Raw genomic sequence first — 16,361 nt, forward strand, 5'->3', positions numbered from 1 at the left:
ATATATATATATATATATATATATATATATATATATATATATATATATATTGTATTTTCTACCGGGAATAACTGCATCCGGTCTAGAAAGCTGGGACTAACAACAAAGGAACCCGATGTGCTAAACACACACCACCTACGCACTTCAATACACCAACGAAGGTACAGACTATTCATGAATTAAAGTCTCTCACCCAATGTATTCTCCTAACATGTCTCCCAGCGATTACAACATTTTTTGGTATCTCAGTCACTTCCTAGTAGGATAGCTTTACCTAGAGACCACTGATTAACCTGGTATTGGATGTTTTACTTTCTTACCTTTGGAGTTGACAGTCATCGGTTGGACAATCTCACACGCAAATATCTAATATTAACAACGTTTCTTCTATAATTTCGTAATATTGTATTATTTCTTTGTATTATTTATTAGGTTGGTTAGGCTTCTTTCAACACTTTTCTCTTTGCACCTACTTATTACCTATACCTTAACGTTGGATAAAAATAAACTAGCTCTCACCGGGAATCCAATCCAGAACCAATGGACTTGAACCAATTGGCAACAACAAGGCACATTTAAATAGAAGTTTCGATTTTGTTAGGAAAATTGTGATTAGGTGTAATATTTAAAAATATATTTAAGAATGGGTACGGATGAAACGCACTGAATTTTCTCGGTCGAATTTCTTAAACTGACTCGTGTTAGGCTGCAGCTATTACTGAAACATTTATTTGGGAAATGCGAATAAAATAATGTGTTTTTGGAAAACTTTGTTCGAAGCAACTTATGTCCAAAAGTAAAGTACCCATTGGTCATATTTCTGTTAGAAATAACTTATGCCATATATTAGAATTATTAAGGACATAATTGTATGGGAACTATGAGCAAAAGCGTCTGAGTACTTTCTGAGAAATCGTCAAAAAAGTCATCCCCAAGAATAAAATATCCCTTGTGTATCTTTTCAGGACAAACGAGTTAGGCTATTTATGAAATACGAACTAAATTGCCAGTCATTCTCGACAAAATCGTAGGGTAAAAATTGCCCCGAAAAGTAATATACCACTTCTAGCTTTTTAGGATGATGGAATTATGCCGTATCGTTAGGTTATTTATGTGACATTCATTTATGAAACATGAACAAAATTGCGTCAGGCGTTAATGGGAAAATCGTCGGAGAAGAGTAAACTACCTCTTCTGAATGTTTACAGGACGAACGAGTTGTGTCATATTGTTAGGTTATTAATGATACAATTATTTATGAAATGTAATTGAGAAAATTGCTCGAAAAAACGCATCCCATACAGTAAATTACACCTTATGTATTTTTTTCAGAGCAATGATTCAAACTATATTTGTAAAAAAAATAAGCAAAATCTTTACAGCTATTTTTGAAACAATTTAATTATTTTAAATTTTCATCCTTCAGTAAACTACCCTTATTTTTAGGTGTCGGAGAATATAGAATTCGAAACGATAAAGTGTTATAAAAACTTCATGTCTAGACTTAGGTCCAGATACGTCGAACAGTATGGCCTCTATTTGAATGCATGTAAAAGCGTGACGAACCAACAAACGAACAGATGGACAGACATCAAAATCACTTTTTCGATATGTGGGGGCGTGAAACTTGAATTCATTGAAATCTCGAATTCGATTTTTATCACTATTACTACAATTTCTTCTTTCATCGCTTGAACGTGAAAAAGAATAGGAATACAACGACACGTAAGGTGATAATTTGTAATTCCCAAAATTTAATGAGTTACGTTTAATGTGTTGCCATGCTAGAAAAAAAGCTTATGCCTGTTTGTTATATCATTTTAATATCAGTTTTTCACGCTACTATAAATGTAGAAATATGGTATGATTATCGTTTATATTCATTCTATATTTGGAAATATTCGTGTTCCGTATACATAGATCTGTATAATTTAGTTACGTTCAACAAAAGCATTCTTGCACTTGTGGATATGAAAAAAAAGAGAGAGAAAGTCAATACTCTAAAAAGCAAAAAACAAGCACACACACACACACACACACACACATAACGATCATTTAACATCAGGTCGATGTAACAAGGGGTAAGACTGGACAGACTTTCAAGGTCGCGTCTTCCTGACACACAAACCCGAAGTGAGTTGTCTGCTGTTCAAGAACGGGAAGTAACATACAAGACTATAAACTGAAAACAATAACTGCTTCCTATAGTACACGTATTCTAATACTGAATGAATACGTCGATTAAAGGATACTACCAATAAATTATTTCCTTGTTACATTGTTTCGGTTCTTATTAACATCAAAATTATACACTTCCTATAATGTTTTGTAAAAAAAAAAAAAAAGGATGGGATGGGATTCGATGTGGTGTAACTACGACTCCGCCACTCTATCCACCTAACCACGGAGGCTACGTTGTGTTGGCTCTTTTTTTAAAAAGAAATAATCTTCATAACCATGGTCCGTATCGCTTCGAACCTTAAGATAAGAGTTTTTCTGTTTAATTCTATATTTTCGTACGACATCTTAGTTACAGAAGCTAATTTATATTTGGCAGGCAATCTACACACTAGGTTTTAACCAATAAATGCAACATTTTAGTCCACTATCCAGTTCCTTGATTCAACTCCTCGATTTCCCTACTGAATTCCCTCCGCAATTGTGATCTGCTACTGAAAAAATCCGTAGAAATCATCGTTGCCAGTATACACAAAACCGAGCATAATTTTGTTTTTTGCTTATATTTTTTATTATTTTATTATATTTTTTGGAAATATCTCAGATGGATTGCTTTCTATTATCTCCACATACTAATAACTGAATTTTACCCATAAACGTAAGGAAAATTGAATAAATGCGAAAAATCTTGAGTTACAGTATACGCGCAATTTTTTTTTTTTTTTTTTTTTTTTTGCGTATGGGAGTACAACTTCAATATGCAAGAGAGATTACATACGTATATCATAAGGAAATGTGCAAGAGGAAAAAGAAAAGAAAATATCTATGACGTAATTGTTTGGTATGATAATGAGTTCCTTATGCATTGGAACCATAGGAAATTATGCGTGTCTGATGGTCTTGAAACGAAATTCGTTAAAACGAAAAACACATCATATGGAGCGTCGTTATATGTGGTTTTGTGTATGTGAGAGCAAGAAAGACTAGTCTCTCTCTTTCTGCTGCATTATACTGTGTGTCCGTGTTGTAAAATGTATTAAAGATCAGCATATATAGTAACTGCATGCTTGTATTTTCCCTTTAGTCATTTTACTTCTTTGTATGTGTGGAATGATGGAAGAAGCTTGTTTATAAGCAATGCGGATAATAAACACTACGCTTAATATGAGTAACTCCAATAAGAGGATATTTCTTGAATCCATTACCAACGCATCTAACAATGAAGAGTTTTATGAAGAAATATCTCAATAATAATTAAAAACAAAGGAATAAGAAAATGTTAGAAACTTGCAAAAACAATAAGGGAAAAATTGAAAAACTTAGAATGTATGAGAAATATTTTGATAATATTGTTAAAAATTCTACATCTTGAATTCGCTAATGACACAGCAAACTGAAATACAGGAAACGAAAATGGATCTATAATGATAAAATTTCTTTTTTTTTTAAATAGGAGGGCACAATATATTGGATGGTGCTAAGAGACTGTTGCTTTGGTTGTGGCGGCTTTCACCAAACAATATATTAAAATTGTGTTTCACTAGATATATGTTGTATTGTATCTTATTTAAATATCATTGATGGTTTCTTCCAAACATTCTAATTAACTGTATGAGGCGTTGGATGACGAAGTGACATAACTTAGTTTTATGATATAGTGAAATGTTGAGACTTTTATTAGAATCGATATATAAAAATCGGACAAAATCGGTTCTCTGTGCTGCCATCTTTTGGTCTATGCCCTGGTCTTTTAACTCTGAGATACGCTACTTTACCATCCAACAGATTATGGTTCCAAGTTCACGGAAATAACTTAATCTCATTTTTTTTTAAATGAGTTCCGCCACTTTGCCATCCAACGCCTCATATTCTTTTTAAATAGCGAAATTTTTATATAAAAATATTGTTCAAAGGGAAATTGTGCTAGAGTTCCTTTCCTAGATAGTTTATATTTAGGTCATCGTGATATCGAGAATCAAAAATAAAGCTTATATATGCTTTTGCACTATGATAACTTAGCATAGTAATCTCTACAAAATGTCTTACGTATTTTTTGTATATAAAATGCTTGAAAACTGAAAGTGCGCTAAAACTGCTTTCAAACCAGTTTTATTTATCATATTCATTATTTATTTTTCCAACACTCATTATTTATTTTCCCATATTGAACAGTTACTAACTGCACAAACGTCTACAGCAGGCGTTAAAAGTTTTCCCCTAGTTTGCTTTTGTTTACTCATCGCTATGAAACCATTTTGGAACCTAAAAGGCAGCTAAGCTGGTACTTTTATTTATTTAAAGTTTTCAACAAGAAGCAAAAAAGTTAACAGGTAATTGCACGAATGGCATATACAGTTGACTAATTAGTTGACGTAAAGTACTATTTTTTTAGAACAAGGAAGTTACTAGTAGTTTGCAAGTGGTAGTTGAAACGGTGAAGTAAAATATAACAATTATAGTTTATAGTTTCTATTAGTATCAATGACTATCAGTATTCTTTGATGTATTATAATAAAGTATTTACTACCTTGCTCCTTACGTGGCTTCAAACAATCATTATTAGAGAAAATTTTATTTGACATATATTAATTCCTATTACATAAGTAAATTAAACAATTCTATTTTTAATGTTGTGTCTCATAACCCAATTTGACAAGAGTTTTCAGGGTAGAAAATATAAAATTCAGCAATTCATGTATAGGAAATTTAAAATGAAAATATGTGTTATTTTATTTTTTTACAAAACCTACTTACTTGTGTAGTATTATGTGCATATGGAGTGTTGATTTCCTGCCTTTTCTGTTCTTAAAGTTACGAATATTAATTAGCACTTAGTTTAGTTTTTAAATAACAATACAAAAAAGCATAGTGAAAATAAAGAAACAAAAGAAAACACAATACAATGATATACGACTGTGTCTACAATTCTTTTATGTGGAATAACTATGTTTAATATTCTAATATAAATAATATATTTCAAAACAAGTTTTTAATAAAACACAAAGAAACTGTTTAAACCAAATAACATTTGGTTCTTGGTTCTTATTCTATTTTTTAAACAATCCCGGTTGGTAGGTAGATGTCTTACCGAGTACATCACTGCAACTTCTTCCGTGTGTTCAATATTCAAATGTCATTATGATCTACAGTTGAAGAAGGCTTAATTAAACGCGTCTCTATTCGATCAAACTGATTACTTATTAAAACTAGAACAAGGTATGGTTCACAAACCAATACAATGGCTTCTACACTTTAAAGATCGTGTTAATTAAAATTAATGGTGGAACTACTGTCCCCCAGAATCTCTCAGTAGGAGAGGATTTGTGGAGAAGATCCACATACAGTTAACTATGGACAATTGCCTGAGTAATTGACTTAGAAGTTTTACTTTATTCAAAAAAGAATTTCAGGTAAGTTATGTTTTGTAAAGTTAAGACCAGGAAACCTACTACTACCTTACAAGAGTATAGTCCAAACAAAACTTAAAAAAGATGGTAGATCAACTGTAGAATGAAAACGGCGATCTAAAATCTTTGATATTTTGTTACAACTTGTGTGAAACGTAAACAGTGGCTTATGTCATTACCATCCATATATCAAAATGTTTTTTTTTAAATCTATTTTACAGCAAGCTATGTTTCTTAAAGCTTCTTGTGGCTTATTACAAACTCTCTAGAAGCAGAGGCCACGAAGAGCTATGGCCTCATATCTTGTCAATTATATCAAAATTTAAACAAGATAGTTTAATTTAACATTGTGAAACGACAGTAACTTATACACAACAAGGATCAAATATTATAGTCAGTAGTGATACTTATTACTTTCAGTTTCAATACAGGAACAAGGATGAAGATATACTCTACTCTCAAATTCACTGTTGAAAAGCTTTCCCTACCTCTTACAATTTTTATTTATGTGATTAATATTTTGCGGTTCTTTTGTCGAGTGAGACTCGATATTTAATTTTGTCCATACTAGGCATGTCCACTCACGCTCGACATGCTTTTTCTTCCAATTTCGTGTATTAATTGCTTGATTTTTTAAATTAATACATACAGTGTGCAATCTTTATTTAAATCACGATTTTCATCCCTGTTCTAATAGATGGAATTAATGCAATAGCTTTGAAAAACTATCATTATATACGAAACGCTGTAGTTTGGCAAATTAATTCACGTGGTTCGGACAAACTCGAGAAACATGTCATAAAAAGATCGCAAAGGGTTAATATTTAAACCAGTGCTAAATTTCTACCGCTTCCGGTTTCAATAGGAAAATAACAACATAGACATAATCCTTGGGACGTTGAGTCTATATCGAAAAGCCGTTTCTTGTTATCGATTATCTTTGTCGCTCTATGGATTAACATTGAAATTAGAAGAAGTAAAGTTGTACATCTTCTGCTTTCAGTAGAGTAATAAGGCCAAAGTTTTATATCTATTCTTCGGACGCAGAATCCATATCAAAAACCGTGGATTCAATATTGTAACCGTCGGGTGGCATTAAGGCCGAGAATGGTGTCGCGATAGAAACGAAGAACGAAGTAGCAAGAAGTGTAACCAAAGTGGAATGCTGCAGTGACCGATTGATGTTTGCGAAACTAAGTGCAAAACCAATGGATATTGTGATAATACCATTACCGGTATATGCCAACAACCGACCATGATGACAATGAAGTAGAAGTATTGTATGATGAGATTAGTGACATCTTGCATCAGGAAGGAAGGGGTAAGGTCAACGCCATAATAATGGGAGACTTCAGCAGCGTAGTAGGAGAAGGAGCTGCGAATAAGACAGTGGGACCATTTGGACTAGGTAGAAGAAACGAACGGGGTCAAATGCTTATCGATTTCTGCAGGCAACATGATCTGGTGGTGACGAGCTCGTGGTTTAAGAAAAGAAAAAACAAGTTGTACACGTGGAAGAGTCCAGGAGATAAGAAACGCTACTAAATAGATTACATTCTTGTGAAGCAACGTTTCAGGAATAGTGTACGAGACGTAAAGAAACTACCAGGAGCAGACATTGATTCGGATCATAATTTCCTAGCGGCGAAAGTGCAAACATGGTTAAAGTCGATCAAGAAAAATGGAAGGAGAAATCGGAAATGGAACTTAGAGCGACTAAGAAATATCGACAGCGACGGAAAAGAAGAGATTGAAGAAAAATTCTGTGCAATGGGCGATATGGTCGGCAATGTAGAAAATAGTTGGGAAAAAGTAAAACAAATTCTACTAGACACATTCCACAATAACATTGGCAGGATGGAAAAGCACCGAGAAAACCATGGATAACTGAAGCGATTATTAAGAAGATGGAGGAACGCAGAAGGGCAAAAACAGTACATCAGTGAATACAGAAGGCTGAATAATGAATTGAGAAGAGAGACGGGCAAAGCCAAAGGAAAGTTCATGGATCAGATATGTGAAGAAATAATGAAACTTCAAGGGCACGGCAGATATGATCTCATGTATCAGAAAGCACAAGAATTAGGATGGAAAGCTAAGAAAAGTATACGAACGTTTGGAATAGAAGATCAACAAGGTCCTGTGGTCACTGACCATCAAGGAATCCTTAAAATTTGGAAGAAATACATAAAAGATCTGTATGATCAGAAGAATCTCCCCAAAGATATTGCGGTCGAAGCAGAGGAAGAGGTAGATGATGAAGAGAAAGGACCCAGTATATTGAAAAGTGAAGTGATACAAGCAATCAAGGACATGCGAAGGAGAAAGGCCACTGGAGACGACGACATACCAGTAGATTTGTTCAAGGTATTAGGAAACAATGCAATGAAAGTACTGACTTCCCTTATTAACAAGATCTACTTGAGTGGAGAATGGTCAAAGGATTTTCTTGATGTTACAATGATTGCATTGCCTAAGAAAAAGAAACCAAAGAAGTGCAGCGAACACAGAACCATTAGCCTTATTTCCCACACTGGAAAGATTATTGCACGCATACTGAACATGCGGCTGGAAAGTGAGATAGAAGAGATGTTGGAGAAAGATCAATTTGGATTCCGGAAAGGAAAAGGCACCAGAGATGCTATTGGGTTGATGAGAATTATATCAGAACGAGTTCTTGATGTAAAGGAAGAGCTCTGTTTATACTTCATCTACTGGCAAAAAGCTTTCGACCGGGTCACTTGGACGAAACTTTTGAAAGTACTTAAAGAAATCGGAGTCAACTGGAGAGACCGACTACTCAGGGCCGGATTAAGGGAGGGGCTAGGGGCTATAGCCCCAGGCCTCCAGGTGGAAAGGGGCCTACACTCTTAATCGTCATCATAAAATAAAACTATTATGACCAAAAATATGAATCATATTCCCTTAACTTTCCTACTGTACTTTCACAGAAATGTATTAGGTGAAGTCAGCAGGGGGCCTCACATTTTTTCTAGCCCCGGGCCTCCGGATCGAGCCCTGCGACGACCCATTCGAAACTTGTACATAGGACAACGAGTGAAGTTGTGTTTGAATGAAGGAGAAACCAGTAGTGTGGAGATCGGAAGGAGAGTCAGACAAAAGTGTAGTATATGGCCACAATTATTCAACATTTACAGTGAATGTTTAATGAAGGAAGCATTAATGGGAATTGGAGATTTCAAGATTGGAGGGCAGATCATTAACAAGATCAGGTATGCAGATGGTACAGTCATTATAGCTAGAACCGAAGAAGGACTATAGATGAGTGACAAAATAGTTACGACTATATGTAACGGAAATCAACATCGAAAAGTCGAAAGTCATGAGAATATCCCGAGGAAACGCGTCCTTACGGGTCAGAGTAGAAGAAAGAGAATCTGAAGAGGTCCATAATTTCAAGAATCTGGGAAGTATTTTGACAAAAGACGTCTACTGTACCAAAGAGATCAGGTCCAGAATTGCCATAGCAAAAGAAGCATTCAACAAGTAAAGATCACTCTTAACTAGCAAGCTCAATATTGGACTTAGGAAGAAGTTGGTCAAGTGCTATATATGGAGTATTGGACTGTATGGTTCAGAGACTTGGACATTACGGAAGTTAGAGAAGAAATATGTAGAGAGCTTCGAGATGTAGTGTAGGATTAAGATAGAGAAGATAAAATGGACAGAGAGAGCAACAAACGAAGATGTTTTAAAACGGATAGGAGAGAAGAGGACACTTCTAGCCAGCATCCTTCGTAGGAAGGCTAATTGGATTGTACACATCTTGCGAAAAAACCGTTTCCTTCATACCACCATAGAAGGAAAGATGGAAGGAAAGCGAGCAATAGGAAGAAGAACAGAAATGATCGATGATTTGAAAAATAGAAGAAAATATTGGGAATTACAAGAGGATGCAGAGGATCGAAAATCGTGGAAGAAACATTTTAGGCCTAAATCTAAAATTAAAAAAAAAAAAAACTTTAGTCCCAGGACCTGCCAAAATGCAGATTACTTAATAATAATAATAATAATAATAATAATAATAATAATAATAATAATAATAATAATAATAATAATAATAATAATAATAATAATAATAATAACAATAATAATAATAATCTGGTTTCAACAGAAGAAAAAGAATAAAGATAAATTATACTTTAGAATCCACTTCAAGAAATAGTTAAATCCAATTTCATAAAAGCGTTTCTCACTCTCTCTTACCATTTTTGCATAGTGACGGTCAAATTTGAAAACAAAACATTCATACCATTTTCGGGTGCAATACAAAGAAAAAGACGGAGATAGAACCTGTCCTTGGGACCCTATAACCTATCAGGAAAAGCGTTTCTCGATATTTCTGACCTTTTTTGGTTTTATATCTGTTGAAAGACAGACAGACGGACAGATGGACATGCCTGTTCTATGAGACTTGGAAGTCTAATAATTTATTGAAATATACCTTCAAAGAACCCAGCATTCGTTGAGCCCAAGTTGAAACTCCGCCACTGTATAACATATTGAGCTACTATAGGATTTAGTCATTTATTATTAATGCAATTACTATTTATTATTGTTATTATACACCGTGAGCATAAAGTCCTGCCCTGATTATAAAAATTTATTACGGAATAACCGTTGGACAGAATATTATAAATTCTGGTCCGTTACATAGATTAGTATTACAAGTTTTTTAAGACCAATAGATGGCACTAGTGCTACCCAAGAGTGACGCAGTACGTTACTTGGCGCGCGCGGGTTAGTTGGCGAAATGGCATCGAAGCAGGAGAAAGCGCAATGAGTGCTGTGGTATCACGCTTTCCCCGCCACAGACATTAATCCACTGGACTTTTATGCCACACCTGTTGCTGACGTCGAGGAACTGAAGGCTAGGATACAAGCAGTTGTGGGTACTGTTACAGAAGACATGTTACAAAACACCAGTCGGGAACTGAAATACCGCTTAGACATTCTCCGAGCTATCAAGGGGGCACACGAAGTGGTCTAACGTAAGTGGTCTTTTAAAAAAAATTATAATACTAACCTATGTAAATGACCAGTAATTACATTATTATGTCAAACGGTTCTTCTGTAATAAATTTTTGTAATCAGGGCAAGATTTTATGCTCACTCTGTATAATGGTTACTTATTTAAATAAGCTAGACCTTGGTCGTAGCCCTTCTGTTAGTTATAAGCTTTAGCGTAAAACAGAAGTAAGCGAAGTAGACATATTTTAATATCCTACGACTAAATTAATTCAAAATTTCATTGTTTTAACTAATCACGAACAAGGCGAACTCTTATTCGCAATTTTAATTATAAGAAATTGAAAAATTGAATGGGTAACTAATTTCTTACCAATTTGTCGTACTTTATGTCACACTCTGCATCTATAGCTTTCGTCGGTAACACGTAAACTGCCAGCTTGCTTCGTTTAGGAGCACCAAACTTGATGTATTTCTAAAATAAGCAGGAAAAAAATATATAATAATATTTAAATTAGATTCGACAAGATAACGAAGCATATCAAGTTAAAACTGTAATTTTTTTCACCAACAAAATTAATTAGTGCCATATTGTTAGAGACGGATCTTATAGTTAGAAATAGATATATTACCAAAATAATGAAAACATCTTAATGTAATATTACTTATTTATTAATACAGCGTAGAACCTCATTTAGCCTGCAACGCAACTTGCATTCGAAGCGGAATGGAGGTATATAACTTATGAATCATTTCTAGAGAATTGCAGACCATTATTCATGCAGTAAACCACTCAATTGAGTCAGAGATGATAGACGCCGCTAATCTTAAATTGACCATAGGTGTTCAATAATGTTCAAGTCAGAGATTGAGAGAGCCAAGCAGTGTTGAAGTTCTTCCTGAAAGCACGACTGAATAGGACTAGCTCGGGGGAGTAATGCTCCCGGAAGTAGAAACGAGAAACATAGTTCTGATTGGTTGGCGTTATTCACTTCTTGCCACGTTGCATTTAAATAGCAGATAACAAACGCTTGCTGTTGTCGGCCTCAGTGGTCGAATGGGCTAGAGCTATATGCTAGTAATAAAATTCTCTTTTGGCGCGAGTTCAAACCCCGCCCGAGAAAAGATTTTTTTACATTTTTATAACACTTATTAAATTAAAATAATATGAAAATAATACTTAAAAAAGTGATTTATTTATTTTTATGCAGATAAGTAGTAGTAGTACTTATGCCCTTGTACTCCATGATATAGGGTTGTTTTGTTCCCCTTGTACTTCATGATATAAATTTTGTGACCAACTTAAAATAACTGGCTAGGATAGCGCGTAAAACAGCTGTCTAGAGTAGCGCGTGGAAAAACGTACTTCCGGGAGTATTACTCTCCCGAGCGGGTCGTGACTGAATAGCTATAGCAGCTTCTATTGGCTTATTGTCAAGTTGAAAGACAGCGTTGTCGTTAAGAAATAACTTTGTTATAAGATACACCTGGTTACGTCAAATGTACACTCATGTCCAAAATTATTGTCACATGTCTATAAATATGTTGTTGTAGGAATATAATTTGATAACGAATTCGCCCGGTATTTCTTATAATGTTAGTATGTGTATAATCGGCAAAGGCATGTATGTGGCAAATTTCATGTCAAAAGAGAAGTAAATAAGAACAATAAAACGAAAATAAATCTTTCTTGTCCATTTAGCAACATTTTGTTTTACTCATTCTAATTTTCGTATTTATAATTCATTTCTTACGAAATTTGCCACAAATATACATTTCCCGATTATACACATAATATCAGTATTAAAAGTACCTTGCAAAATCATTATCAAATTATATTTTTACAAGAAGACAGTTATAGATATGCGACAATCATTTTGGACATGAGTGTACCTGTACACATGATCACTGAGAGTGAGTAATAGTGAGAAGAACGGAACACTTAAAGACTTCTTGAATTATTCGTATAGATGATAATTTCATACTTAACACGATACAAAATTATCTCTTTAATTTAGCACAAAGAAACCTGATGAGTGTTTTAAGGAATCACTGGAAAATCCACTATCGTGCTGGACAGATACATTATATAAACAACAAATAATATACAGACTGAAAACAAACAAACAAACAAAAAAATACTTTGTAAATAATCATGAAAAATCTTCAATTTTTCAACATATAAATAACAGTAAAATAACGCTGATTCTTCCTTGGAAATGTTCAAACATAATATTAATTCAGATTCTCTAAGAATAGAGAAGTTAATTTGGAAAACTTGCAAATTCTTCTTGGATCTGCAGAATAATTACTAAATTCGCCTAAATCAATGGACTAAATTGTCAAGCTGACAAATAAATTCTATAATGTTCTGGCATTACATCTTTCAGAACCTTATTTTATTGTAAATATAACATACCTCATAGAAGCGCAGAATATCTTCTTTTGTCAAAGTTCTCAAATATTCTACATCAATTTTCTGCCTGTTAAAATTATATTGTTGAATATAAATCTCACGCCAGTATCGATTTGCCACCTGTGACATAGTTTCCAGCTTCTCCAATATTTTATCTTCTAAAGATTTTTTGTGAGTTTCGAAATCTTCTTCAGTCATATCCTTTATGTAAAGCTATAAAAGAAAAAAGATAATACACTCTATATATATTTTTACAAATATATTTTTTTAATGTTAAATAAATAAAACTTTTGGTTTTGGTTGGTGTTATGTTTAATTCAAGCAGACGTGTTAGAGGGAACTGTCTGCCTTTATCATCCGAGTTACTCTAATTTAGAAAACTGCTATGGTATCGTTTTAGAGTAATCTTAATTGTTAAAGTTTCATTTTATATTGTGGAACAATCAAATATTGTTACAAGTTTCAGTATAAATAAATTTATAATATTAATCGCTTTCCTTATTATTATTATTATTAGCTTCAGGTATAAACATACTGAAAATTATATTTGCATTCCAGGTATATATATACGGATGGTGATCAGAAAAATGGAAACACCTGTAGTTGGCAACATGTCAGATATATGGGTTGGCAGTGGTGTCATGGCGCCCGCAGCGCCGGACCGCTGGTGGTGGTGTGTCAGGTCGGTCTCCATACTACGTCAGGCGTAGTGAAACAGCAGTGTCCAGTGGCTGCAGCAGATGGAGGTAGTGCAAAATGGGAGACCTCTCAGATTTTCAAAGAGGGCAAATTGTTGGTGAGCGGTTATGTGGAGTGAGTGTGACGGCAGTGGCTACTGTGTTAGGTGTGTCGCGTGGGACAGTGTCGAAGGTGATGACGGCCTACACAACACACGGGAAAACCACATCGGGGAAGCGGAACAAAATCATGAGGGACAGGTCACGCCGGGTATTAAAGCGCATTGTCACGCAGAACCGTCGTGCCACTGCGGAGCAAGTGACGGTGAAACTCAATCAGCACCTCCCCCACCCTGTTTCGACAATCACAGTCCGCCGCGAATTGCATGACATGAACTTACGGGGTCGTGTTGCACGGGCCAAACCGCTCATCAGGGACCATAACGCTTTCGCACGCCGCAAATGGTACCGCGACCATGCAACTTGGACCGTTGAGAACTGTAAACGTGTGATATGGTCGGATGAGTCATCCTTCACCCTATTCCCAACCACGGGCCGTGTTTATGTGTGGAGAACGCCCAAAGAAGCTTATGATCTGCAGTCTCTCCGCCCAACTGTGAAACATGGCGGCGGCTCGGTGATGCTGTGGGCCGCAATATTATGGTTTTCATCGGGTTCTGTGGTCACAGTTAGCGAACGAATCACTGCCAACGATTATGTCGCAATTTTAGGAGACCACTTGCATCCTATGGTCCGGATGTTATTCCCGGACAATGACGCCATCTTCCAGAATGATAATGCACCCATTCACACATCGTGGTTTGGGGAACATCGGGATGAAGTTCAACACCTCCCCTGGCCCGCCCAATCCCCAGATCTCAACATAATTGAACATCTGTGGTCCGTCTTGGAAACACGACTCCGGCGAGGATTTCCACCTCCATCCTCTCTCACAGAACTGGCCGATGCCCTGCACGAGGAATGGTGTAAAATTCCACTTGCTACCATTCACGACCTCTATGCCTCCATCCCACGTCGCATCAAGGCTGTTCTGAAGGCGAAAGGTGGCTCGACACCATATTAATCTGGTAAGTTGCAATTTCGTTCAGGTGTTTCCATTTTTCTGATCACCATCTGTATATAGGAGCCTTGGGTTAGCTGGGGGCTGCGCCCCCAGACCCCCGCGTTTGCTCGGCCTACGGTCTCGTGCCTCTTGTACCCATAATTCTATCGTTTCTTTTTTCTTGTTTTAATTATCTAAAAGATAATATTATGTATTCCAAGAAAACGCCCATTTAAATAGCATGAGAATTTCTTCATACCCCTTTAGACCCCTAAAAATTAAAAATATTTACTTTTGGCAATTTTCCTGTTGGTTAGTCTTGGAAGGCTACAATCATACCAAATTTCATCGTTCTAATCCTGCCAGAAGTGCCTAAACATTTTGGGGTGTAGAAGACGTCTCATATAAATAACATGGGAAAGATTTTTCGGTTCCCCATAAAACCACTCTACGGTCGGAAATTTTTATTTCTAATGATTCACTTAGGTAATGCTAACGAAAACGTACAAGCATACCGAATTACAAGTTTTTATTTCAATTCTAAGTACCTAAAACATGAGATTATAGGTCCAAAAAAGGCCCATTTAAATAACATGGGGAAATTCTTCATCTCCACTTTAGACCCCCTAAAATTACAAATAATCACTTTTGGCAATTTGTTCGTGGGTTTGTCCCGAAAAGCTACAATCACGCCAAATGTAATCATTGTAGCCCTACAGGAAGTGCTCAATAATTTGAAGGTGTAAAAGGTGTTCCATATACATAACATGGGAAAGATTTTTCACTTCCTCATAAAACCACTCTAAAGTCAGAACTTTCTATTTTTACTGATTTACTTAGGTAGTGCTAACGAAAACGTACAAGCATACCGAATTGCAAGTTTTTATTTTAATTCTAAGTACCTAAAACTTTAGATTATAGATCCGAAAAAAGTCCCATTGAAATAACATGGGGAAATTTTTCATCCCCTCTCATAACTGGTGGAGAGCACAGTCAAGAAGTATGTTACTACATTAGTAACTTACGGAGTAAATAAGACCAAAATTTACTCCTAAGCAGTAGTAGGAGTAAAGTTTGAGAGTAAGTTGTGTTCTTTCGTTTCTGCGTATTAAATATCAAATTCTATGGATTATCTGGACCAGGGGCGTCATTTAGGGGGGACAGGAGGGGGCAATTGCCCCCTCCAAGAGTTTGAGGAATATATATACTTTAATAGATTGCCTACTAATATACTAGTACAAAACGTGAAAGTCATATATCGGTGCTGCTCTTGCCCCCCCCCCCCCAAGCGAAGTCTCAAATGACGCCCCTGATCTGGACTACGAAAAATATACGGAGATGGAGGAAGAGGTAGATATCCCAAGAATGAAGGCTTTAATGGACAGAAAAACCCATTTGCGATGTATAGCGATAATGATTTCGAAGAGCGGTTTGGAATTCGTAAACAATCTTTTCAGTTGCTGCTTGGTATTCTGGACCCGTAACTGCAGCATAATTCTGATAGGAAGCGTGCTTTGTCTCCTAGGCTGAAACTTCTTTGTGAATTGCGTATCTCTTGCACTGGTACTTATCAAATCGTAGCAAGGGACCTCAACATCTTTCGTACTACTGCTGGAAGAGATTTTAACAGT

General features: G+C 35.6%; 1 protein-coding gene across 1 annotated transcript in view; it reads right to left on the reverse strand.

Annotated features, from left to right (window-relative positions):
* LOC145663760 (insulin-degrading enzyme-like) overlaps positions 1 to 16,361 on the reverse strand; it is a 215,878-nt gene that overhangs the window by 35,885 nt on the left and 163,632 nt on the right. Inside the window, exons 19-20 of the mRNA XM_081729848.1 lie at positions 12,994 to 13,203; positions 10,948 to 11,049 (exon numbers count right to left, since the gene is read on the reverse strand). Coding sequence (XP_081585974.1) covers positions 10,948 to 11,049; positions 12,994 to 13,203 — 312 coding nt within the window. The remainder of the gene's footprint in view (positions 1 to 10,947; positions 11,050 to 12,993; positions 13,204 to 16,361) is intronic.

This window comes from Thermobia domestica, chromosome 11, assembly GCF_964235325.1.
Source record: "Thermobia domestica chromosome 11, izTheDome1.hap1.1, whole genome shotgun sequence".
NCBI classification, from domain to species: domain Eukaryota; kingdom Metazoa; phylum Arthropoda; class Insecta; order Zygentoma; family Lepismatidae; genus Thermobia; species Thermobia domestica.